This window comes from Plecotus auritus (assembly GCF_963455305.1).
Source record: "Plecotus auritus genome assembly, chromosome: 6".
Lineage (NCBI taxonomy): Eukaryota > Metazoa > Chordata > Mammalia > Chiroptera > Vespertilionidae > Plecotus > Plecotus auritus.
The window spans coordinates 177,387,397-177,413,028 of record NC_137773.1 but is presented as its reverse complement, the minus strand read 5'-3'; the positions used below and the strand labels follow the sequence as shown (position 1 = coordinate 177,413,028).

Sequence of the window (25,632 nt, the reverse complement as noted above, 5' to 3'; positions counted from 1 at the left end):
CAGCCGGGCCAGGCAGCGGCAGTGCTGGTTCTGCCCAGGCAGCCAGGCCAGCGGCAGTGCTGGTTCCGCCCAGGCAGCCAGGCAGCGGCAGTGCTGGTTCCGCCCAGGCAGCCGGGCCAGGCAGCGGCAGTGCTGGTTCCGCCCAGGCAGCCGTGTCGGCACAGGTGGGCTCCGCAGGGCGTCTGGGCTCTCGCCTGCTCTCTCACCAGCTGCTTGGCTTTGCCTTCCGGACCCGAGCTTCTGCCTCTCAGTGGCCAGCATGGCCCTGCGCCCCTCCACGTCCCGAGGTCTCCATGGCCGCTCCCCGCTGCTTCCTTGGCCAGCAGCACCACCTGTGCCCCTGTGGGCCTGGCGGCCACGCTGCTCAGCACCTTGGTCCTGGCTCCTCCCACCCCGCGCCCGTCCCCCTGCCTCCTGTGCACGGGGCAGTCCGAGGTGGCCCAGCTTCTCTACCTCCTCCTCCTCCTCCTCCTCCTCCTCCTCGCGGCTCTGCCTGCTCATACCGCTACTCCAGGGGACATGCTGCTCCGGGAGGTGTGGGTGCGCAGCCATGCCCGCTCCCGGGGTTCCCACCACGGGGACCGGAAACCGTGCCACCATCCGCCATCAGAGATGCAGGCAGGAGGCCTGGGGTCCTCCTCAGCGTCCCTTCTCTCCCCGGATCCGCTCTGTGGGCCACCCCTCGCTGGCTCTTCCTCCCGCTCTCCCAGGCCCGGCCTCTCCGCTATGGCCACGCCTGGCCCAGCCCCCCCACCCCGACAATGACCTCCACCTTCTCCGGCTCTGCCTGCCGTGGCCCTGCAAGGGCTGGTGCTTGGTGTGTCCCCTCTCCCTCCCCCGACAACGTTGCTTTCTTTGCTGAGGCCCTAACCAGACGCTGGGCTTCCTTTGGTCTCAACTCAGCGAATGGCCACTTGGCAACGGGAGCCGTTTGGTGTGTTCTTGCTAGAGGCTCCTGACTTCTCAGCAGGCCCAGCACAGCCTGCCTGGGAGGCCCTTCTCCAGGCCGCACGAGGCCTGCGGGTGTCCCCCTACCCTGTGTGGCCCCGGCCGCGGTGAGGCCTGCGGGTGTCCCCGTACCCTGCGTGGCCCTAGCCTCGGCGAGGCCTGCGGGTGTCCCCCTACCCTGCGTGGCTCCGGCCGCGGTGAGGCCTGCGGGTGGCCCCATACCCTGCGTGGCCCCGGCTGCGGCGAGGCCTGCGGGTGTCCTCGTACCCTGCGTGGCCCCGGCCGCGGTGAGGCTGGGGAGGGTGTGCTGTCAGTGCAGTGAGGGAGGGCGGCCCCAGGGACCCGCTGCCCTCAGGCCTCTTAGACCTGCTGGGCTCCACCTGGGGCCGGGCCCAACTGTCCGGGCTGCCAGGTTGGGATTTTCCTCAACATCTCTGAGCTTCAGACACCTTTTAGCCCGGCCGCCGTGGCTCCGTGGGTGAGCGTTGACCTATGAACCAGGAGGTCACAGTTCGATTCCCGGTCAGGGCACATGCCCGGTTGCCAGCTTGATCCCCAGTAGGGGGCGTGCAGGAGGCAGCCGATGAGTGATTCTCATCATGGATGTTTCTACCCCTCTGTCCCCCTCCCTTCCTCTCTGAAATCAGTAAAAATGCATCAGAAAATCTCTCCCCTCTTCCTAGACAGGGAGCCCCGAACACACAGCGGCAGAGGCAGCAAAGCTGTGCCTCCTCCCGGTGATGTCTCTGCAAAAAACAAACCCGTAGTGGGCTGAGTCGTTTCACAACGAGGAGGTACTCCCGCCTTTTACCTGTGGCTCTTGTTGAAGGACGGTGGTTCCCTCTGGCTTCATTTTGAATTGGCTTTCAGTTCCAAATAGAGTTTGCGAGGAAACTCGTGGAGTTGGAATGGCTGCAGCGACACTGCGGCTTCTTCCATGATCGTAATCGCAAACCCCAGCTGCGCCCTGGAGACGCTCGGCCTCCCTGCGCCAATGTGTGGGCCGGGGCGGCGGGGCATCAGGCGAGAGGCCAGCAGCTGCCTCTGCTCCGGGCTGCCTCTGGGCAGCGATCTTGGGGCGCCCGTCTCCCCGCGGGGGAGGGGCAGGAGTGCTCCCTCTCGGGTTTCCATGGGAACCAGGTGAGCTGCATCCTCATGCTCGTGCGGGGTCCAGACTGTCAGCCCCGAGCCGGGAGGTCTAAGGACTGAAGCGGAGTGCCTACAAGAGGGTCTCGGTGGGACAGGAGGGTCCCCCCTCCGCGGCTGTCTGCTGTGAGTCCACCCCGTGCAGTGCCAGGTCCGGGCCTCACAGGGGACACCACAGGGGGTGAAGCTCTGGGTCCCGGAGCACCGGGTCACAGCCCGCCTCCCAGGCCCGCGTGGCAGATATCAGGGCGACTCCTGTGGGAGGCCGGGCCCAGAGAAGAGGAGCTTGCGCACGCCGGGGACAGGGAGGGCAGCAGTCACACAGGAGAGGAACAGCCGCGCCAGGGGCCGCGCCTGGGGCCCAGTGCCCGAGCCTGGCCCTACCCCCGGGCATCCTTTCTGCTGGGCTCTCGTCCTCTGCCCCTGGCAGTGGGGCTGGGGGTGTGGGCCAGGCAGCCACGGGGGTCAGTGTCACTGTCACCAGACTGACACCCGGGCCAGCGCCTCCGGTAAGGAGACTGCGCCTGCGGGTCATTCAGACGATCGCCCACATGCCGGCAGGAAGCCCCGCTTCCCGTGCGCCCAGCCGGCTCCCCCGGACACAGTAGCCAGTGGCCCCTGAAGGCAGCAGGTCCCACCTGCCCTGGGCGTCCTCCGGGCCTTCTGGGACAGCTCACTGCCCTCCCTGAGCGCCCGGCTCCACCCTCCATGGATGGTGCGCACACCCCACCCCTCACCTTTAGAGCCTCTTGCTCTCGGGTTTCTACCTTCCTGCCCCGGAAAGGAGCTGGGCCGAGGGGGGCAAGGCGGAAGTGGTCGCCAGCACCTCCCATTGTCCCTTCCCAGGTCCCAGGTGGCCCCCTGCCTACTTGCCGAAGGGGACAGGCAGGGTCAAGCAGGCAGCGCTCCCCGAGGCCGAGGCCGGGGCTGGGTGAGGGAGACTGTGGGAGAGAATGACAAGTGAATGAACAAGGGGATGGAGGAGCCGGGGCGGGGCGGGCGGGCCGGGCAGGGCAGGTGGCGGGGGAGATGAGAGCAGCTGAGTCCTAGCTCCCAGGCCCTGGGATTCTGCCTGCCTGCCTCTCACCCTGTCCTCAGTCCCCAGAGACTGGCCTGGGCCAGGTCTCCCCTGGCTCCACCCCTCGCAGCCCTGCCCCTACCCTTCCCCCTACCCAGGGGGCTGGAGAAGCGCCTTCAGCCGCAGGTTCGGTGTTCATTTTTAGCTCGCAGCTCACATGCTGCCTCCTGCCAGCGTCCCTCTCTTCCTCGCTGCCTGTGAAGCAGAGCCGGAGAGGGAGCCTCCGTGTGTAAGCACGGGAGGCCCAGGGCCCGGAGCAGTGGCCTCGGGCTCCAGGCTTTGCTGAGGGCCTGTGAGCAGGCCGGCACGGGGTTGGCTCTGAGCCCCTGCCTCCTCCACCCAGGCCACCTTCCACGGTGCCCTTGCTTCACTGTTGCTTCGGGGGTGGGGTCTGCAGACCAGAGGTAGGGTCAGAGGTGTGCTGCGCCACCAAGGTGAGCAGGGGAGATGACCTCCCTGGAGAGGCCTACCCTGGATGGCCGTGTGCCCTGCAGTAGCCGTGTGCCCTGCAGTGGCCGTGTGCCCTGGATGGCCGTGTGCCCTGGATGGCCCTGTGCCCTGCAGTGGCCGTGTGCCCTGGATGGCCGTGTGCCCTGCAGTGGCCCTGTGCCCTGCAGTGGCCGTGTGCCCTGGATGGCCCTGTGCCCTGCAGTGGCCGTGTGCCCTGGATGGCCCTGTGCCCTGCAGTGGCCGTGTGCCCTGGATGGCCCTGTGCCCTGCAGTGGCCGTGTGCCCTGGATGGCCGTGTGCCCTGCAGTGGCCGTGTGCCCTGGATGGCCGTGTGCCCTGCAGTGGCCGTGTGCCCTGGATGGCCGTGTGCCCTGCAGTGGCCGTGTGCCCTGCAGTGGCCCTGTGCCCTGCAGTGGCCGTGTGCCCTGCAGTGGCCCTGTGCCCTGCAGTGGCCGTGTGCCCTGGATGGCTGTGTGCCCTGCAGTGGCCGTGTGCCCTGGATGGCTGTGTGCCCTGCAGTGGCCGTGTGCCCTGGATGGCCGTGTGCCCTGCAGTAGCCGTGTGCCCTGGATGGCTGTGTGCCCTGCAGTGACCGTGTGCCCTGCAGTAGCCATGTGCCCTGGATGGCTGTGTGCCCTGCAGTGGCCGTGTGCCCTCGATGGCCCTGTGCCCTGCAGTAGCCATGTGCCCTGACCCAGAATTGAACTGTGACCTCCTGGTTCATAGGTGGACACTCAGCCACTGAGCCATGCAGGCTGGGCTACGGATGCCTTTAAGAATGGGAAAGTCTGTCATTTGGGGGCAACACACTGTCAGTCCTTTGTCCTCAGCTTTGGTGCCATGCTCTAGAAGGCGCTCTCCTCCTTCAGGTCACAGAGGGCCGTGGAGATACTCTGAGTACCTCCGTGTCTCCATGACCTCACCAACTTCCCTCCCTCTCCTCACAGAAATCCGAGTGGCTCTGTCTCAACTGCCAAACTAAGCGACTGCTGGAGGGCAGCCTGGGGGAGCCAGCCCCCCGCCCACCGCCCGCCTCGCAGCAGCAGCAGCCCCCCGCCGGGGCCCCTCACCGTGCAGCCGGAACACCCCCTCCGAAGCAAAAAGGGCCGCAGGGGCCGGGCCAGCCCTCGGGCCCTCTGCCTGCCAAGGCCAGCCCCCTGCCCACCAAGGCCAGCCCCCAAGCAAAGCCCCTCAGGGCTTCTGAGCCCAGCAGGACCCCGAGCAGTGCCCAGGAAAAGAAGACGGGGGTCCCGGCTAAAGCGGAGCCTGTGCCGAAACCACCTCCAGAGACTGCCCTGCCCCCTGTGACTCCTAAGGTCAAGGCCGGGGCGCGGAGGACCGAGCCCGCCGCCCCTGCCGTCACGGCTGTTCCAGAAGCCCCCAAGGGTGGGGAGGCAGAGGTCAGTGCCACTCACTTGGCGGGACCCTAACTCAGGTGCACAGTCTAGGGATGGGCTCGGCTCCCTGGGGCTGGGGGGGAGGCCGGGCCCCCTGGGCCACGGAGGGGGGCAGGGCTGCAGCCTGTGGGCTAGAGGCTAGCCCTGTGCCCGGCGCCTGCTGGCTGCTTTGCTACTTTTAGAAGCAGTGAAGTCTCTCTTTGAGAACCTAGGGCTGCTTGGGGCTTACCTGGGAACCTGCGAGTTATTCAAGGCCAGAGAGATGGAGAGGTGGGGGCTGTGACCCTGGGAGGTGGGGGGACCTCCGCTGGGGCGCTGGGATAGATGGAGAGGGCGGGCTCCAAGGGGCTGTCTGTGCGGGGAGTCAGCCTTTGCCTCTCGCCTGCTGTAGGAGCTGGTGGGCAAGCCTTACTCCCAGGACCCATCCCGGAGCCCACAGAGCCTCAGCGACACGGGCTATTCTTCTGACGGCGTCTCCAGCTCCCAGAGCGAGATCGCTGGTGTGGTGCAGCAGGAGGGGGAGCAGCTGGACAGCGCGGGGGTGACCGGGCCCCGCCCGCCCAGCCCCTCCCAGCTCCACAAGGCGGGCAGCGTGCGGCCTTCCCTGCAGGCCCAGGGCCCAGCCTCCAGTGGCGAGCGGAGCAAGGTGCCCCGCAGCAGCGCTGAGGAGCAAAAGCGGCGGCCCCACTCCCTGTCCATCATGCCCGAGGCCTTCGACTCCGATGAGGAGCTGGAGGACATCCTGGAGGAAGAGGAAGACTCCCTGGAGTGGAGGCGCCAGCGGGAGCAGCGGGACTCGGCGGAGTCCTCGGACGACTTCGGCAGCCAGCTGCGGCATGACTACGTGGAGGACAGCAGTGAGGGCGGCCTGTCCCCGCTCCCTTCCCAGCCCCCAGCCCGGGCGGCAGCAATGACCGACGAGGAGTTCATGCGGCGGCAGATCCTGGAGATGAGCGCCGAGGAGGACAACCTGGAGGAGGAGGAGGACGCGGCCACCCCCAGGCCCAAGCCCAGCCCAGAGGCAGCGGCTCTGCCCACGCGGCGCCCGCCCCGCCACGCCACCACGGGCTACGAGGAGCTGCTCTCCCTCTCCGAGGGGGGCCCCGCCGAGGCCGCCGACGGCACCGGGGCCCTGCAGGGCGGGCTCCGCCGCTTCAAGACCATTGAGCTCAACAGCACGGGCAGCTACGGCCACGAGCTGGACCTGGGCCCCGGCGCCGACCCCGGCCTGGACCGCGAGCCCGAGCTGGAGATGGAGAGCCTGACGGGCTCGCCCGAGGACCGCTCGCGCGGGGAGCACTCCTCCACGCTGCCCGCCTCCACGCCCAGCTACACCTCGGGCACCTCGCCCACCTCCCTGTCTTCCCTGGAGGAGGACAGCGACAGCAGCCCCAGCCGCAGGCAGCGCCTGGAGGAGGCCAAGCAGCAGCGCAAGGCCCGGCACCGCCCGCACGGGCCCCTGCTGCCCACCATTGAGGACTCCTCAGAGGAGGAGGAGCTGCGGGAGGAGGAGGAGCTGCTGCGCGAGCAGGAGAAGATGCGGGAGGTGGAGCAGCAGCGCATCCGCAGCACCGTCCGCAAGACGCGGCGCGACAAGGAGGAGCTGCGGGCCCAGCGCCGGCGCGAGCGCTCCAAGACGCCGCCCAGCAACCTGTCGCCCATCGAGGACGCCTCCCCCACGGAGGAGCTGCGGCAGGCGGCCGAGATGGAGGAGCTGCACCGCTCCTCCTGCTCCGAGTACTCGCCCTCTCCCTCCCTGGACTCGGAGGCCGAGGCCCTGGACGGCGGCCCCGCCCGGCTCTACAAGTCCGGCAGCGAGTACAGCCTGCCCACCTTCATGTCCCTCTACTCACCCACCGAGCCGTCCACCGGCACCTCCGGCACCCCCAGCGCCGGCCGGCCCCTCAAGAGCGCCGAGGAGGCCTACGAGGAGATGATGCGGAAGGCTGAGCTGCTGCAGCAGCGGCAGCAGGGCCAGGCGGCGGCGGGCCGGGGGCCCCAGGGCGGCCCCTCTCAGCCCGCAGGCCCCCGGGCCCAGGGCTCCTTTGAGTTCCAGGAAGCCCCGGACCGTGACTACGGCCGGGCTGCCCCGCTGCCCATGGAGGGCACGCCCGCTGGCCTGGGCGCAGCCGTGTACGAGGAGACCCTGCAGACGTCCCAGAGCATGGCCCGCGTGCGGCAGGCCTCCTCCCGAGACCTGGCCTTCGCCGAGGACAAGAAGAAGGAGAAGCAGTTTCTGAACGCGGAGAGCGCGTACGTGGACCCCATGAAGCAGAACGGCGGCCCGCTCACCCCGGGCACCAGCCCCACCCAGCTCGCTGCCCCTGTGCCCTTCTCCACCGGTGAGCGGGCCTCCTCCGACGGCAGTGGCGGCCGCGTCATTCCTGACGTCCGAGTTACCCAGCATTTCGCAAAGGAGCCCCAGGACCCCCGCAAGCTGCACAGCTCCCCCACCTCCCCCAGCTCTGCCTCCAAGGAGGTCAGCACATCCTTTCCCCAGGGCCCTGGGGCCCCAGCCACCACGGCTCGAGGGTATGTGCCTCCGGCGTCGCCTGCAGGCTCCGAGCGCAGCCCCTCACCGTCTGCCACAGCCCACAGCTATGGGCAGGGTCCGACCACTGCAAACTACGGGTCCCAAACGGAGGAGCTGCCCCAGGCGCCCGGTGGCCCCGCTGCCGCCAGAGAGAAGCCCCTGCGTGTGAGTGACGGCAAGGGCGGCCCTGCCCCGCCCGCCCAGGGATATGCCTATTTCTCGGGCTCCAGCCCCCCGCTCTCCCCGTCTTCTCCCTCAGAGAGCCCCACTTTCTCCCCTGGCAAGCCGGGCCCCAGGGCCACAGCTGAGTTCTCTACACAGACACCAAGCCTGACCCCTGCCTCGGACATGCCACGGAGCCCTGGCGCCCCCGCCCCCTCCCCCATGGTGGCGCAGGGCACCCAAACGCCACACGGCCCCGGAGCGCCCCGCCTGGCGTGGCAGCAGTCCTCTCGGGAGGCCCCCTTCATGGTCATCACACTGGCCTCGGCGGCCTCCAGCCAGACCAGGATGGCCCATGCCAGTGCCTCCACCTCCCCCGTGTGCTCCCCCACCGGCACGCAGCCCGCCCCCCACGATGCGTCTCCGCTGCCCTCAGAGCCCCCTGGGCTGCCTGGCTTCCCCCGGGCAGCCAGTGCTGGTGCGGACGGGCTGGCACTGTACGGCTGGGGCGCCCTCCCTGCCGAGAACATCTCCCTGTGCCGGATCTCCTCCGTCCCGGGAACATCCAGGGTGGAGCCCGGTCCCAGGCCCCCTGGCAGTGCCGTGGTGGACCTCCGCACGGCCGTCAAGCCCACGCCCATCATCCTCACTGACCAGGGCATGGACCTGACCTCTCTTGCCGTGGAAGCGAGGAAGTACGGCCTGGCACTGGACCCGGGCCCAGGGCGGCAGTCCACAGCGGTGCAGCCTCTGGTCATCAACCTCAACGCCCAGGAGCAGACCCAGGCCTTCCTCGGCACGGCCACCACCGTGAGCATCACCGTGGCCTCCTCGGTGCTCCTGGCTCAGCAGAAGCAGCCTGTGGTCTACGGAGACCCCTTCCAGAGCCGCCTCGACTTCGGCCAGGGGGCGGGCAGCCCCGTGTGCCTGGCCCAGGTCCGGCAGGTGGAGCAGGCTGTGCAGACAGCCCCGTGCCGAGGCGGGCCCCGGGGAAGACCCAGGGAGGCCAAGTTTGCCAGGTACAACCTGCCCAACCAGGTGGCGCCTCTGGCCAGAAGAGATGTTTTGATCACTCAGGTGGGCACTGCTCAGAGCGCTGGCCTCAAGCCAGGCCCTGTGCCGGAGCTGGGTGCCAGGAAGCCACACGCCGTGCTGGTGCAAATGGCAGAGGGCGCAGCAGGCACTGTGACCACGCTGCTCCCGGAGGAGCCGGCGGGCGCCATGGACCTCACGGGGATGAGGCCCGAGAGCCAGCTGGCGTGCTGCGACGTGGTGTACAGGTTCCCCTTCGGCAGCAGCTGTACGGGCGCTTTCCACCCCGCCCCCAGCGCCCCCGAGAAGAGTGGGGCCGATGCCGCCCCGCGGGCCCAGAGCAGCGGCCCCTTCTACAGTCCGCGCGAGCCGGAGCCTCCCGAGCCCTCCGCCTACCGGGCCCAGGGGCTCGCGGGGCTCGGGCCCCCTGAGGAGCAGAGGCCCTACCCACTGGGCCTCCCGGGCAGGCTGTACTCCTCCATGTCCGACACCAATCTGGCCGAGGCCAGCTTCAGCTACCACGCCCACAGGATGGGGCAGCTCCTGCAGGGCCCGGGCCGAGACTCGGCCGTGGACCTCAGCTCGCTGAGGCAGTCCTACAGCCTGGGCTTCGCGGACGGCCGCTGCCTGGGCCAGGGCCTGCAGTACGGCTCGTTCACGGACCTGCGCCACCCCTCCGACCCTCTGACTCAGCCGCTGCCCATGCGGCGCTACAGCTCGGTGTCCAACATCTATTCAGACCACAGGTACGGCCCGCGGGGGGACGTCGCGGGCTTCCAGGAGGCCAGCCTGGCCCAGTACAGCGCCACCACCGCCCGCGAGATCAGCCGCATGTGCGCGGCCCTCGACTCCATGGACCAGTACGGAGGGCGGCGTGGCAGTGGCGGTGGCGGCCCTGACCTCCTGCAGTACCAGCCCCAGCCTGGGCCTGGGCTCAGTGCCCCGCAGGGCCTGGGCCCACTCAGACCTGGCCCCTTTGGGAACCCCAGCTTCCCGGAGGCCCACCCGAACCCTGGGGTCCTGCCCCAGTACAGGCCTGCAGCCCAGGGCGCGGCTGTCCGACAGCTGCTGCCGTCCACGGCCACGGTGCGTGCCGCCGACGGCATGATCTACTCGACTATCAACACCCCGATTGCAGCTACACTGCCAATCACCACCCAGCCCGGCTCGGCGCTGCGGCCCATGGTGCGTGGCGGCATGTACCGGCCCTACACATCAGGCGGGGTCACGGCTGTGCCGCTCAGCAGCCTCACACGCATGCCTGTGACTGCCCCCCGGGTGCCTCTGTACCGATACCCTGCACCAAGCAGGTTCCCCACTGCACCTGCCGAGGGCCCCGTCTACCTGGGGAAACCTGCTGCAAAGGCGCCCGGGGCCGGGGGCCCAGCGAGGCCAGAGCCACCGGGAGGGGCCGCCCGGCAAGAGCCTCTTTCCACAGCCACGCCTGCTGCTGCCAAGGAGGCGGCAGCTGCCCTGGCCCCGGCCGCCCTGGCCGGCCAGAAGCCAGCAGTAGATGCTGCTCCTGCGGGCGGCAGTGGGGCCCCCGGGCGGCCAGGAGGAGAGGAAGCGTCGCAGGAGGAGAGGCAGCGGAAGCAGCAGGAGCAGATGCTGCAGCTCGAGCGGGAGCGCGTGGAGCTGGAGAAGCTGCGGCAGCTGCGGCTGCAGGAGGAGCTGGAGCGGGAGCGCGTGGAGCTGCAGAGGCACCGGGAGGAGGAGCAGCTGCTGGTGCAGCGGGAGCTGCGGGAGCTGCACACCATCAAGCACCACGTGCTGCAGCAGCAGCGGGAGGAGCGCCAGGCCCAGCTCGCCCTGCAGCGGGAGCAGCTGGCGCAGCAGCGCCTGCAGTTGGAGCAGATCCAGCAGCTGCAACAGCAGCTGCAGCAGCAGCTGGAGGAGCAGAAGCAGAGGCGGAAGCCCCCCTTCCCCACCACCTGTGATGGACCCGGCCGAGGGGCTGCCGCCGAGCTGGCTCCGAGTGGCCAGTACTGGCCGCCCCTGACCCATGCGGCGCTCATCGCCGTGGCTGGACCCGAGGGGCCGGGGCAGCCTCGGGGGCCCGTGCTGCACCGTGGCCTCCCCAGCTCCGCCTCGGACATGTCGCTGCAGACGGAGGAGCCAGGGGAGGCCAGCCGCAGCGGCCTCAGGAAGCGGCACTCGATGCCTCGGCTGCGGGACACCTTCGAGGCGGAGCCGGGGCCCGAGCCCTGCACGGTCAGGAGGATTGCGGACAGCAGCGTGCAGACGGACGACGAGGACGGGGAGGGCCGCTACTTCCTGAGCCGGCGGCGCCGCACCCGGCGGAGCGCAGACTGCAGCGTGCAGACGGACGAGGAGGACAACGCCGAGTGGGAGCAGCCCGTGCGCCGCCGCCGGCCCCGCCTCTCCCGCCACTCGGACTCCGGTTCGGACAGCAAGCACGACGCTGTCGCCTCGTCCTCCACAGCCGCCCCCGCCAGGGCCACGAGTAACGTGGGCATCCAGACCATCAGCGACTGCTCCGTGCAGACGGAGCCTGACCAGCCGCCCAGGGTCTCTCCTGCCATCCACATCACGGCGGCCACTGACCCCAAGGTGGAGATCGTCAGGTGCATTTCGGCGCCGGAGAAGACCGGGCGCGGGGAGAGCCTGGCCTGCCAGACGGAGCCGGACGGGCAGGCCCAGGGCGGGGCCGGGCCGCAGCTCATAGGGCCCGCCGCCATCAGCCCCTACCTGCCCGGCATCCAGATCGTCACCCCAGGGCCCCTGGGAAGATTCGAGAAAAAGAAGCCGGATCCTCTGGAGATCGGCTACCAGGCCCACCTGCCCCTGGAGTCCCTCTCACAGCTTGTGAGCCGCCAGCCTCCCAAGTCCCCTCAGGTCCTCTACTCACCAGTCTCGCCCCTGTCCCCACACCGGCTCCTGGACGCGTCCTTTGCTTCCAGCGAGAGGCTGAGCAAGGCTCACGTGAGCCCCCAGAAGCACTTCGCGGCCGACGGCGCGCTCCGCCAGCAGACGCTGCCTCGCCCCATGAAGACCCTGCAGCGGTCTCTGTCTGACCCTAAGCCCCTCAGCCCCACCGCCGAGGAGTCTGCCAAAGAGAGGTTCTCCCTCTACCAGCACCAGGGGGGGCTGGGGAGCCAGGTATGGGCACAGGGGCTGGTCCAGGGTGGGGCCGGGGTCTCTGCCTAGCCTGGGGCCCCCAGGGAAGGCTTGGGGCGGGGGGGGTGGACTCGGCTCCGGAGGAAGGAGTGGAGACAGAACCTTCCCGGAGGCTCGTGTGGAGCCTGCTGCTTGGCCAGGACGTCCTAGGCAGACGCACCCCCATGGGCCCTGCACCACCCATGCAGACACCGCTAGGAACTTCCGCCTCCTCAGCACCGCCCCCTCAGGGCCCGTCCCCCCTTTCCGGCCTCCGCAGCCCTCCCGTCGGGGCCCTTTCCACTCCAAACCTCCACTGTGGGTGTTTCCTGAGAAACCGGTCAGACACAGTGACTGTCCCTCCGCCCCAGCTTGGCCTGGCCTCCGTTGCCCCATACGAAGCCCAAGCCCTTGTGTGGCATTGAGGCCACCCAGCGGGCTGCAGGCCTTCAGCAAGTCTGTTCACACACCTGTCCCCAGGGGCTCCCGGGGCCTAACTGCGCCCTGGTCTGTGGCTTTAGTCGCTAACGGGACTACGAGAGGTGGCCTGCGTGCGCGGCCGTGGGGAGGAGGGTGAGGGCCTAACACCACGACCCGAGTGCAGGCCAAGCAGGGCGTCTTTCGAAGGCCCTCGGAGTCTTGGGGGGTTTTAGGCGGGGAGACAGGACGTGGCGGGCGTCTCAGCCTCCTGGCGGAGCGTGGGCAGATGCGCTGCAGGAAGGGACTGCGAAGTGGCCAGGGCGGGGCTGGAGCCAGAGGCGTCCCCGGCTACCTGCCGTCTTCTGGGTCTGATGCAGAGGAGAGGGCGGGGCCCGGGGGCTGTGGAGATGGTGGGCGTGGGTAGTGGAGAGCCCTGGGTGTGCAGGCCAGAGGGGTGAGGTGGGGTCAGGAGTCTGGGCTGGCAGGGAGGGCCGTCAGAGAAGCCACGGGCTGGCCATGTGGGGCCACGCCACAGTGAGCATTCACGGTGCCGCCACAACAACCAGCCGGCACCGCCCGAGCTCAGGCAGTGAAGCCTCCCGTGAAGGCCCCTCGGCTCTGAGGTCTGGGGGACACTGTCGCTACGACCCCAGTGAGAGCGGGCGGGATTTTCAGGCAGCTTCTTGGCAAGCTGAAGTGTGAGGAGCCGGTGGCAGTCCCCATTGCATTTTGGGGTCCACGCCTGGGGCCTGTGGGAAGGCTATGAGCCAGAGACAGAAGGAGGGCCCAGGGCAAACCTTCCAGCCACGAGGAGGGCCTGGGGGGGGGGGGGCAGCGTCAGGCCCGCACACCCTCATCCCCCACGGCGGCAGGCCGCCGTGCCACAGATGGACTGGGGAGGACCGAGGGAGAGTGGGGGCTCAGTCAGGGCTGTGGAGGGAGCTGGGGGCGAGGCTGCCAGCACAGCCACGGGGGCAGCTGGGAGGAGGGGGGCAGGCAGCCGACTTGGTGTCACTTCAGAGAGGAGGGGGCAGGAGGCAGCAAAGGCCCAGAGCAGCACACTGACACCCCGTCAGCCTGTGCTCCTTCCGCCCTGCTGGGGCACCTCCTCCAGCACCCACTCCCTGTTCCCATGTCCCTCCTCACTGCCCCGTCCCCACAGCTGGGAGGGCCACGCCCAGAGCCAGACCTGCACCCTCCTCTCCTCGGTGCCCTCGGTGGGAAGCGCAGGGGGCGCCCGTGGGGCATCGGCAGGGCTTCTCAGAGCCACGCGCTCCCATGTCCTCAGAGCTGGAGAGAGCCCGGAGCACAGGCAGGGGCCCCCGGCCGGGGCGGGGTGGGCAGGCCTCAGGCGCCTGCTGGATCGGCACCGGCAGTATGGAACCCAGCCCCTGCCCCACCAAAGCCAGGGCTCTTCCACCCTGTGCCCCGCCAAGCCACCCGCACCCTGGGTCTCAGCGCTGCCCGCCCTTCCCTCTGTCTCAGGTGCCGGCGCTGCCACCCGACGGCCTGGCCCGCAAGGTGAAGCGGACACTGCCCAGCCCTCCTCCCGGGGAGGCCCACCTGCCCCCGGCTGGCCAGCCCCCCCCACAGCTGTACGCGGCCAGCCTGCTGCAGCGGGGGCTGCCCGCCGCCGTCCCCGCCAAGGCCAGCCTGCTCCGGGAGCTGGACCGGGACCTGCGGCTGGTGGAGCATGAGTCCACCAAGCTGCGCAAGAAGCAGGCGGAGCTGGACGAGGAGGAGAAGGAGATCGACGCCAAGCTCAAGTACCTGGAGCTGGGCATCACTCAGCGCAAGGAGTCCCTGGCCAGAGACCGGGGCGGCCGCGACTACGCGCCCTTGCGCGGTCTCGGCGAGCATCGGGACTACCTGTCGGACAGCGAGCTCCACCAGCTGCGGCTCCAGGGCTGCGCCACGCCCGGCCAGTACGCAGACTTCCCTGCCACCTCCGCCGTTCCCGCCACCCCCTCTGGCCCCGCTGCCTTCCAGCAGCCCCGGCTCCCCCCTCCGGCCCCACAGTACTCTGCAGGCAGCGCCGGGCCGACCCCGAACGGATTCCCAGCCCACCAGGCGCCCGCCTACCCTGGCCCCAGCACGTACCCAGCGCCCGCCTTTCCTCCCGGCACCGGTTACCTTGCTGAGCCTGGTGTGCAAAGCCAGCCGGCTTTCCGGCCCACGGGCCATTATGCCGCCCAAACACCCAGGCCAGCCTCACAGAGCACCCTTTTCCCAGTCCCGGCCGACAGCCGCGCCCCCCATCCCAAGCCACGCCAGACATCACTCGCCGACCTGGAGCAGAAGGTGCCCACCAACTACGAAGTGATTGCCAGCCCCGCTGTGGCCACGCCGTCAGCCCCGTCGGAAGCCGGCTACAGCGGCTCCGGCTCCATGGTGAGCAGCAGCTACGAGCAGAGCAAGGCCCCAGAGCTGCCCCGCGCCAGCGACCGCAGCGGCGCGGGCCCCGCCCCCACCTACCCCCCTGACTCTCACTACGCCAGCTTGGAGCAGAACGTCCCTCGGAACTACGTGCTGATCGACGACATCAGTGAGCTGACCAAGGACAGCGCCTCCATGGCCCCGGACAGCCAGCGGCCGGAGCCCCTGGGCCCGAGCGGCGGCGGGCGTCCAGGGAAGGAGCCAGGAGAGCCAGGGGTCCTGGAGGGGCCCGCGCTGCCCTGCTGCTACGCCCGGGGGGAGGAGGAGTCCGAGGAAGACTCTTACGACCCCCGTGGGAAGAGCGGCCACCACCGGGGCATGGAGAGCGACGGCCGAGCAGCCAGCACCCACTACTACGGTGACAGCGACTACCGCCAAGGGGCTCGCGCAGACAAGTACGGTCCGGGCCCCACGGGGCCCAAGCACCCGTCCAAGAGCCTGGCCCCGGCCGCCATCTCCTCGAAGCGCAGCAAGCACCGGAAGCAGGGCATGGAGCAGAAGGTCTCCAAGTTCTCGCCCATCGAAGAAGCCCGGGATGTGGAGTCGGACCTGGCCTCCTACCCACCCCCTGCGGGCAGCAGCGGCCTGGCCTCCCGGGGCAGGAGGTTCCAGGAAGAAATCACCTGCGGGCTCAAGAAGAACGTGTATGAGCAGCAGAGGCGCTACGGGACGGCCAGCCGGGACCCCCTGGAGGAGGACGACCGTGTGTACAGCGGGAGCGGCCGGTCCCGGGGCCCAGCTGCGTACAGCGGCGAGAAGCTGTCCAGCCACGACTTCCGGGGCAAGGGCTACGAGCGGGAGCGGGAGCGGGAGGCTGCGGAGCGACTTCAGACGGCAGGCCCCAAGCCCTCCTCCCTGAGCATGGCCCACGGCCGGGCCCGGCCCCCCATGCGGAGCCAGGCCTCTGAGGAGGAGAGCCCCGTCAGCCCGCTGGGCCGGCCCCGCCCCGCGGGGGACGCCCTCCCTCCCGGAGACACCTGCCCGCAGTTCTGCTCCAGCCACTCCATGCCGGACGTCCAGGAGCACGCCAGGAGCGGCCCCCGGGCCCACACGCACAAGCGCGAGGAGGGCTACCTCCTGGACGATTCCCACTGCGTGGTCTCCGACAGCGAAGGTAACGCCGCGGGGTGATTGCTGCGCGCCCAGCGCGGGGCTCCCACCCACGGGTCCTGGGCCCCGAGCTGTCCCCGTGGGTTCTGGCCCGGCGCCTCCTTCCTGGGCCTCTGCCTTCCCCGCCTGCACCCTGGCCTGGCCGTGGGCGGGGGGCAGGTCCCAGTGTTGCTGGTGGCCGTGTGCCCGCCTGGTGTCCCTGCATGGCTTCCGCTAGGCCCCCGCCGGCCCGGGGTGACGCTGTTCTGCTTGGTCTCCTCAGCGTATCACCTGGGCCAGGAGGAGACGGACTGGTTCGATAAGCCCCGGGACGCCCGCTCAGATCGCTTCAGGCACCACGGGGGCCACGCAGCCGCCTCCTCCCAGAAGCGCGGCCCCGCCAGGCACAGCTACCATGACTACGACGAGCCCCCTGAGGAGGGCCCGTGGCCGCACGATGAGGCTGGCCCAGGCCGCCACGCCGGAGCTAAGGAGCACCGACACCACGGAGACCACGGGCGCCACTCGGGCCGCCACGCTGGCGAGGAGCCAGGCCGGCGTGCTGCCAAACCACACGCTCGGGACCTGGGCCACCATGAGGCTCGGCCTGCCCCTCAGCCCAGCCCGGCCCCGGCCACGCAGAAGAAGGGCCAGCCCGGGTACCCCAGCTCGGCCGAGTACGCACAGCCGCCCCGTGTGCCCTCAGCCTACCACCACGCCTCCGACAGCAAGAAGGGCTCCCGGCAGGCCCCACAGCCAAAGCCAGAACCCCAGCCGCAGCCGCAGGGTCGGCAGGCACCTCCGGGGCCTCAGCCGCCCCAGCCGCCTCCGTCCAGGCAGACACCCTCAGCAGCAGTGCGTGCGCCGCAGCCCCAGCCGCAGCCACAGCCGCAGGTGCCCGGGCCGCAGCCCCCCCAGCAGACCCCACAGGCACGGCCGCAGCAGCAGGGCCAGCCAGCCGCCCGGGGTCCCGCCCCTGCAGCCAGCCAGCCAGCGGGGAGGCCTCAGCCCGGCCCCGGGGCCACCGCAGGCTCCCAGCCAGCAGGAGCGGTAAGCAGGGCCCCCGCACAGCCCCCCAGCGCCGCGGCTGCAGCCTGGCCATCCCCTGGGCTCCTGCTGGGCGCGGGCAGGCGACGGGCAGCGTCTCAGCTCTGGGTTCTGTGTTGCAGCCGCGGACAGAGCAGACCACCGGCTCTAAAGGGGCAGCCAAAGCGGCCCAGCAGGGGAGGCCCCCACAGGCTCAGCCCCCGCCAGGCCCTGGACCTGCAGGTAAGCTGCCCGCTGGGGCCCTCGACTGTGACGCAGAGAGCCTGGCTGCCCCCTTACCCACCGTGCCCTCGGCTCCCGGCGCCGCAGGCCCCACTGCTCCTGAGAAGGGGCCCGGGCGGTGGCCTCCCCGGCAGAGGACCAGCCTGTTAGGATGAGCGCGGGGTCCACACTGGAGCCTCGGGGCCCAGGCGCTGTCGGCAGGGACCTGGGAGGGACGGAGCCAGGAGCAGGACCTTGACTTCCTCCTGTCCTTCCTCTCCCTCCTGCCTCCTCTCCTCGGCCTTTCCGTCCTTGTTCCTTCCTGACCTTCTTCAGCGTCCTTTCTCCCTGTTCTTCCTCCTTACTCCTCTGTCCTCCCGCGTCCCTGCGCACTGGGTGCAACACCCTCGTGCCGTCTCCCTCAGCTCCGAGCCAGGCCGAGCCGGGCTGTGACAGTGGTCCCCCCTCCCCCGCAGGCACGAAAGCGGGAGCCAGGCCCGGAGGTACCCCGGGGGCTCCTGCTGGCCAGCCAGGGGCAGAGGGGGACAGCGTGTTCTCCAAGATCCTCCCCGGCGGCGCCGCGGAGCAGGCGGGCAAACTGACAGAAGGTGAGCGCTGCCCACGCCAGGTGCCCGGTGGGCGCTGCCCCAGGCCTGCTGGACGGAGCTGGGTCTGGGGCCCGCTGGACGGAGCTGGGTCCGGGGGCTGCTGGACGGAGCTGGGTCTGGGGGCTGCTGGACGGAGCTGGGTCTGGGGCCCGCTGGACGGAGCTGGGTCTGGGGGCTGCTGGACGGAGCTGGGTCCGGGGGCTGCTGGACGGAGCTGGGTCTGGGGGCTGCTGGACGGAGCTGGGTCTGGGGCCCGCTGGACAGAGCTGGGTCCGGGGGCCCGCTGGACGGAGCTGGGTCTGGGGCTGCTGGACGGAGCTGGGTCTGGGGGCTGCTGGGGGCTCTCGGGCTGCGCTGGCTTCCCTGTCTCTCTGACCCCGCCCAGGAGGGAGCCTGGTCCAGGGTCCTGATGCCTCTCTCCCTTCCACCTCACAGCGGTCTCTGCTTTTGGCAAAAAATTCTCCTCGTTCTGGTGACCCTGCCCGGAGGGGTGAGTATGAGCTGCTGCACCCGCTCCCTCCCAGAAGGCCCGAAGGGTCTCACCTGCTCTAGGTCCTGGGGTCCTGGGGTCCTGGGGGCGGAGTCTGGGCTTCAGCGGGAGACGATGTGGCCAGAGCCGCAGGGTCGACTCTTCTGGGGGGGGGGGGGGAGGAGGGAAAAGAGGGACCCTGTGTCCAGGGACCCCAACACAGGCCGGCTCAGCAAGTCCCTGCGCCCCACACGGTCCCCGCAAAGGGCAGCGGGGCTCCCCTCCCTGTCCTTCTCAGCACCCCTGCCCCCGGGGCTCTCCAACGAGGAGTGGGCGTTGGGTGGGGCTGGGATGCGGCTCCTCCCAACCTCCGTGCGCTCCGCAGGCTCTCGACGAGACGGAGGGAGGTGGTGTCGTTGTTGTGCAAAAACCTCTGGAGTCCGAGGCCTGGGCGCAGCTCTGGACTCTGCGTATAACAGTGAGTGTGGGCACCAGGGCGGGGGGCAGCGGAGGGGTGCAGGCCCCAGTGCCTGCGTGTGATGGAGACACCGAGCTTGAGGTCATACACCGTCACCGCAGAGGAGGTCACGGGTGGGTAGGCTCCGTCCCAGCCCGGGTCAGCCCGGAGAGAGGAAGGCCAAGGCGGGTGGCCCTGCCGGTGGTGAGGAGAGGGATGGCTTCTGGGACGGCACGGAGGGGCCTGGCCTGTGGTGCCGCTCTGCGCGCTGCCAGCCCCTCCTATAGTCATGGACCAGCCCCCCTCCGCCTCCTCCGCCACTCCCCAGGTTGGGCACAGAGGCCCCGTGCTTCTCCTGTGCGCAGGCCTGGGCGGCAGGGCCAGAAGGGCAGCGAGAAGTCAGAGCGGCCTGCGCCAGGCCTGCGGTGGGAAGGCGCTGGGTGGGGCCGAGGGGGCTGCCTGCCTCGGAGGAGCGGGGGCGGGGGGGGGGGAGGACGGGAGGGGAGGGTCAGCCTTTCGCCCCCTCACTCCGTTATTCCATAAACGGTTCACCTGCTCCAGTGCCCGGGACACCGCGGGGACAGAACCCGTCCCTGCACCCAGAAGCTGCCAGTCCATGGAGTGGGACAGAGGACAGGAAGGTTAAACAGTGAAGTTAGGCCCAAAGGGTAGTTTCTGAAGGCGACGACCCTCTCTGAGCCCATGAAGTCGGGGCAGAAGGGTCTGCCCTAGAGACAGTGGTCAGGGCGAGGGACACCGAGAGGAGGCTGGGCGGGTGCAGGGCAAACAGCACCACAGCTCCGGTGCCGGAGGCGACAGGTGGGCCTCGGACAGGCAGCTGGCAGGCCCGAGCTGGGGCGGGCAAGGCTGTGGGGCGGGCATGGGCGGCCAAAGTGAAGAGCCTGGACGGTATTCTCATTCCAGTAGGCACAGAGCAGCACCCCCAGTGCCCTGCCTGCCTGCACCCCACGACACGGGCTCCCTGCACTCTCCTGCTCAGCGGTGGCGCCTCGGAGTGGCCTGCAGCAGATGTGGCGGCAGCAGCCGCGCTGAGGGGAGGGCAGCGTGGCCAGGTTCCTGGCAGTGCCACTTGGGTTTCGGGGGGAGCGCCGTCCCTGGGAAGGGGCAGGAACCCCGGCCGTGGATTCTGTGTCCTGCCACACACGTGGGTGGGCGCTGAGCCGCTCACTGCGCGGTCACGGGTCTCCCGCCGGCTCGGCCTGTGGCTAACGATGGGCGAGCAGGCAGCGCGGTGTGCCAGCCGTGTCCTGCTCTTTCTTGGCAGTTTCACGGGGGGCTGGAGAGGCTGGCCATTTAAACACCCCACCTCCCTCCTCTGCAGCAGAGCAAAGAGCAGCTCGCGTCAGTTAAAGGAGCGTCCCTTCCGCCCACCTGACTGCTTCTTCCTGTCCTTCCCTTGGACGCAGAGCTGCCCCGGCACCCGCCCCAGCCTCGGGTGGGAGCCTGAGCGGGAGGAGGCCACGGTGCGTGGCTGCCAGCTGTAGGAGCGCGGGTGGGAAGCAGCTGTCCACAGCTCCTGACAAAATCCTCTTTGCTTCCTCCCGCCTCCCTTCCTCCCGCCTCCCTCCTTCTTTCCTCCCTCCTCCCTCCTCCCTCCTTCCCACCTTCCTCCTTCCTCCTCCCTCCTTCCTGCCTCCCTCTTTCCTTCCTTCCTGCCTCCCTCCTTCCCTCCTTCCCTCCTCCCTCCTCCTTACCTCCCTCCACCCTCGTTCCCACCTCCTTCCTCCCTCCTTCCTTCCTCCCTCCTTCCTTCCTCCCCCCCTCCCTCCTTCCTTCCTCCGCTCCTCCCTCCTTCCTTCCTCCCTCCTTCCCTCCTTCCTTCCTCCCTCCTCCCTCCTTCCTTCCTCCCTCCTTCCTTCCTCCCTCCTCCCTCCTTCCTTCCTCCCTTCTTCCCTCCTTCCCTCCTCCCTCCTCCTTACCTCCCTCCTCCCTCCTTCCCACCTCCTTCCTCCCTCCTTCCTTCCTCCCCACCTCCCTCCTCCCTCCTCCCCCCTCCAAGCATCTACAATCTGGGGCATCCTTAGCTCCCAGACTCGCCGGAGGGACGCGGCGGGCGGCCTCGGTGAGGCAGGATGTTGGCTACCAGCGGCCGGTGGGGCTGCCTCCGCTGGACCAGTGGGACCACCTGCCGGACGCTGCTTGACTTTCCGGACCCCCGCTCTCCTGGGCGCCGCCTGAGGCGGGGAGGGGGAGCCTCTGTGCAGACCCTGCGGCCCGCCCGCCGGCTTCCCATGCGTTATACACAGAGTTGGCGCCCGCCGCCTTTCCCACGGACCTGCCTCCCTCCCGCGGCCAGTTCCCCCGCGGCCCGGGGCTGAGGGCCCCCACATGGCAGCTGGCCAGCCCCCTGCGCGCAGCCCGCCCTCTGGGCGACACGGCGCAGGCTTCCCGGGCTGTCGGGTGGGCAGGACTTCACAGACACTAGGACCTAACACTGTCCCCTTGCTGGAACCAGAGGCCATAGCACCGAGACGCAGCGTGGGCGCTGCCGAGGCTCCGCCGCCGCCGTGGTGGCAGTGCCCGCGCTGGCCGCACCTCAAAGCCATTCCCAGCCATCGCTCCGGCACCGCCATTGTCTCACAGCTGGCTCCGCCCCACGCCTGGGGTTCCTTTTGATTTCAAGAGCAGCCTTAACATTTCCGTTGGTTTACGTGTATACCTCATGAACATCTTTGGTTTCTCCTTCCCCCTCCACCTCCCCTTCGCTCCCCGTGACGCTCCTCCCTCCACCCGGACTGACGTTGGTCCCTCGCTGCTCAGCCCCTGCCAGCTCGGGGGACGCTGACTCCGAAGCAATAGTGGGCAGCGGGCCGCCCGGAGCGCACCCAGGGCGAGGCCTCGGGAGCCGCCGCCTGTTTACTGTGCAATCCAGTCCTTCTTAAGCCATCACCGGGGCGGCTCTCAGCAGAGGCCAGGCTCTGGCCCGGCGGGCCCGGCGCCCTGGACTGGGGAGCGTGGCTCCGTCCGCCCACCTGGTGGACGGCGCGGCCTCCCTCCCCAGGCCCTGCCCTCGGGGACTTTCTGTCTCTTGGGCACAGCACCAGTCTCATCTCTAACGTTCTATGCAATGAAATAGAAGCCCTCAAAGACAGCTGTTAATATTTAATAAATCCCATGCTATGTCTAAGGAGTTCATTGCAAACATGCAATTGAGAAACTGGATAGATACGCTCAGATCAGACCCTCCCCGGCCGCCCGCTCCCGCCTGTGGCTCTGTCTGTGGCATGTTTGACCCTGGCCGGGCGCTGCCGCCCCCGTGGAGCACGCACACTCGCAGCCTCTTTGCACGATCTCATCCATTTTCAATGCTCGACCCTCTCGCTTGGAGTCCTTTTTGCCTCAGAACCTCTCCCCCAGGAGCTCCCGCTGCCTCTGCACGAGCTGGCAGGGACCTGCTGGGGTGCCGCCTGAGCCCATCAGGCTGCGGGCAGGCAGCGCCAGGCCCACGCGCCCTGCGGGTTCTCTGACCAAGATGGCAGGCGAGAGGCGTCTCTGGGCTGGACACTCAGAAGGCTCCCCTCACCTAGCCTGGAGCCAGAGGCCTCCGGCCACCCCTACCCAGCGGCGCACTGCTCAGGGGCAGAGCTGGGATGCCTGTGGCCTGACAGGCCCAGGGCCGGGCCTGGCTGTCCGCCCCAGGTCCCTCCCTGTGGCTGGAGGCGCAGAGGTCTGTGAGCCAGGCGGTGGCTCGGGGGGAAGGGTGCTCAGGGAGCTGGACATCGGGCCCTCGTGGCGAGGCAGCTGGAAAGGTCATCTCGGACGGAGCAGGTGTCCCCTTCGGCAGCGGCTTCGGCCCAGTGTCTGGGAGGCTTCTCACAGCAAACCTCGAGGCCCCTCTGCCTCTGCCGCAGGACCCGCACTCCCTGCCCACCCTCATCCTGAACCCCGGGCTCCTGCTCCTGCTTCTCTCCCGCTGAGCCAGGAGCCGCAGGGGGCTGCCCGCCCCGCCCCCCCCACCCCCCACCCCCGCGCTCTGGTTTGCACCATGCCTTTCTCAGGGTCCACATTTCCATGCTTCCCTAAGGTCCACACGGCCCTTCAGAGGGGTCCTGGCTGCTTCGGGGGAGGGGGGGTAGGAGATGTCAACCTCTGTCGGGCCTGAGACCCTGGTCCTCCAGGATGTGGGCCTCACGCATCCCACAAGCACTTGCCTCCTCTGAGACCAGGCCTGGGCTCCGGGAGGCGACCTGAGAAGGGCTGAGGGGGGCCCCTCCACCACCTCTGAGCCCAGGGCCAGCTCTCCTGCCACTAAAGCCGGGGTGGGCAGGAGCAGGAGGGGGCTGCAGGCCGGCTAACTTTTCAGCAGATTTCCTTCTGGCCGAGCCCCCCGAGTTTGAAAGGTCTGACATCTGCCCCTCCCCACCCCCAGCGTACCCACAGGACACACCTGTGCCTTCACTCCTGTGAAGGCGGCTGGAGCAGGCCTCTGGGCGCAGGCGTCCGGCCCTCGTGTGGATGCTAAGGGACCAGCACTTGGTCCGGGGGCAGTGGGGAGCACCGAGCAGTGGGGAGCACCGGGCAGTGGGGAGCACTGAGCAGTGGGGAGCACCGGGCATATCTCCAACAGGAAAGGGTCCCTGGGACGCCGTCCAGGCCTCTGCATACCCGCCACCCAGCATCAGAAGCAAGGGCATTCACTTCACAGCGACACCCCCTCCCCATCGGCTCAGTCCTGGGGAGAGCGAGGTCTCAGGGCCGTGCTGAGGGCAGCAGTGGCTCCACGGCTTGTCCCCTGGAGCCCGTGTGTGTGTGTGGGGTGGGGGGTCCCAGGCAGGTCCTCAGGTCCTTGCATGGCAGCCTGGCCCCGCTGCCCTGTGTCCCCTGCCCCACTTTGTAAATAGGTGTCACCGTGGACTTGCCAGGGTCAGAGTGACAGGCCTGGTCAACTGAAACTCCTCAGAGATGTCACCCTCTCCCTGGGCACCCAGCCTGCCCCTGTGCACGGGTGGCCCTGAGAGCCGCAGAAGCGGTGACACCGTGCGTGCATGTGACCGGGGTGTGAGTGGGTGTGTGTCCGCCTCCAGCCCTGACCCAGTCAGCCCCCTGCGGGCCCGCTGCCCGGGTCTGTGGCCGCCCAGCCTCGCCCCTGCTGGCTGCCACGTCTTGTTTTGCTTTCCACGCCCCTCCCCTCCCCTCCCTCCCTCCATCCCCTCCCCCCTTTCTTTCTCTCCTTCTTTATCTGAGGGGGGGAGTGCTGTACAAAGTCAAACCAACAAGTTTACAGTTGTAAGTGCAATGACCCAGTCCTCCACATGACCTTGTGACGTGTGCGTCCTGCCCTGTGAGAACTCGTGCTACTTCCGTGTCCCCCACCCCCGTGCTGTGACGAGGTGATCCTGTGGCATCAGAATAAAAGGACTTGATATCCACCACCTGCACACTGTCTCGGCATGGTTTCTGACGCGGGAGGCTTAGCCAGAGGAGGAACCCCGCACTCGCGGCAGCCCCGTCCGTCCGCGGGCAGCTGCAGGGGGAAGCGTGAAAGGCAGAGTGCGCGAGAGCCAGCTGGGCCAGGGCCAAGGCCACGGCTGTCCAAGCCGCGGCCCCCGAGGCGCCCGGGCAGGCCCAAGCTTGGCCCCGGAGGACGGCGCCTCCTCCGCCCGCCCCTGACCAGCGTCCAGGCGGCACAAACGGCTTCTGGGCTGTGGTCGCAGAGCGGGTGCTGCCCCCTGGTGCCGCCAACGAGTCCTACGCCCGTCTGCCTGGCTGGCTGCTCCAACCCCCAAATGCGGGGGCTGCCCGACCTCAGTCCTGCCCAGAAGGACCCGCCAACCTTACTAAAGGGGCCCCTTTAAAAACACCGATCGACAAACAGAGGCACAGCCTTGCCGCTGGCCTTCTCCCCGCTCCCGTTAGAACCTTGATGCATGTCCTTCTTGTCTGTGTTTTTCTATTCTTATGCATTTTATTTTATTCTTTAAAAATATATATTTATTGATGTCAGAGAGGAAGGGGGAGGGAGAGACAGAAACATCAAAGCTGAGAGAGAATCATGGATCGGCTGCCTCCTGCACGCCCCCCACTGGGGATGGAGCCCGTAACCCGGGCCTGTGCCCCCAACTGGAATAGAACCCAGGACCCTTCAGTCCGCAGGCTGATGCCCTATCCGCGGAGCCAAACCGGCTGAGACTCTTCGTTTTACACGGAAGTTAGAAGGTCAGCTCCTCCCACCTATTTCTGCAGGTTCACCCAGATACCTGCCCCCCCCCCCCACCCCCCTGCCCAGCCTCCAGAGCTGAGCCCGGCCTTTCTAGCGGGCCCACTGCTCAGCCCGTAGGACAGGCAGTGTGTCCCCGCCTTCCTGGTATAAACACCGCTGAGAGGGACATCCCGGTGGCCAACCTCCCACCGCTGGGCTGGGCCGCCCTTCCCGCCCCAGTGCTGCCTTCTCCCTCGCTCGCACCCAGTGGTTTGCTCACAGCGCGAGCGGCCTCGGAACTGAGGACTTCTCCCCTAAGGAGGGATGGGCTGATGGGGAAGGCGGGCGGAGGCGGCCACAGCAGCTCTCTGGCTCTGGGTGGAGCTGGACCCCACCAGGTCCTCTGCACCCAAGAGCTTGGACTGAGGCCCGCCCGCCCAGGGTCCCCACCAGGCGCCACTGAGGGGGGTGGCTGAGGGCTGAAGGGGCAGATAGCTCGCGGGGCGGGCCTGGTGGCTGATAACCCAGGCGACACCCCGGGGGCTCAGCAGCCCGCCCTTTGCCCCGCACCCCAGCGCTCTGCGAGCCCCGCCCAGCTCAGGCCCGGCGCTGTCCGGGACGGTTTGCCCACGTTGTACCAGGAGGGCCCACGGGCAGCCCAGGGCGGCGGAGGTTCCTGCGGGGCAGGCGCTCGCACCCCTCTCCAGGCCGCGCCCCATCCGGTGACCCTGCCCCTCACCGGCCCACCCGCCCGGCTTGGCTTCTCCGCTCTCAGCCTGGTCGCCCCCCAGGCCTCCCGCGTCTCACTGGGGCCCTGTCCCCCCAGGCCCCGCCCGGCCTGCCGACCCTCCTGCGCGGCTCCCACATGCCACCCCCTCTCCT

The 25,632-nt window shown here is 69.0% G+C and overlaps 1 protein-coding gene across 4 annotated transcripts in view; it reads left to right on the top strand.

Annotated features, from left to right (window-relative positions):
• The window catches only part of BSN (bassoon presynaptic cytomatrix protein), a 66,948-nt gene extending 42,966 nt beyond the window's left edge, over positions 1–23,982 (top strand). For 2 of the 4 annotated variants that reach the window (XM_080671610.1, XM_080671613.1), the window contains 9 exons: positions 4,570–5,022; positions 5,411–11,866; positions 13,769–15,833; positions 16,092–16,858; positions 16,978–17,077; positions 17,533–17,664; positions 18,100–18,154; positions 18,519–18,611; positions 20,611–23,982. In XM_080671610.1, coding sequence (XP_080527736.1) covers positions 4,570–5,022; positions 5,411–11,866; positions 13,769–15,833; positions 16,092–16,858; positions 16,978–17,077; positions 17,533–17,664; positions 18,100–18,140 — 10,014 coding nt within the window. In that variant the 3' untranslated portion in view covers positions 18,141–18,154; positions 18,519–18,611; positions 20,611–23,982. Of the gene's footprint in view, positions 1–4,569; positions 5,023–5,410; positions 11,867–13,768; positions 15,834–16,091; positions 16,859–16,977; positions 17,078–17,532; positions 17,665–18,099; positions 18,155–18,518; positions 18,612–19,514; positions 20,330–20,610 lie in introns of those variants that run through there. The other 2 variants (XM_080671611.1, XM_080671612.1) reach the window with 2 other exon arrangements.
• The last annotated feature ends 1,650 nt before the right edge of the window (positions 23,983–25,632 follow it).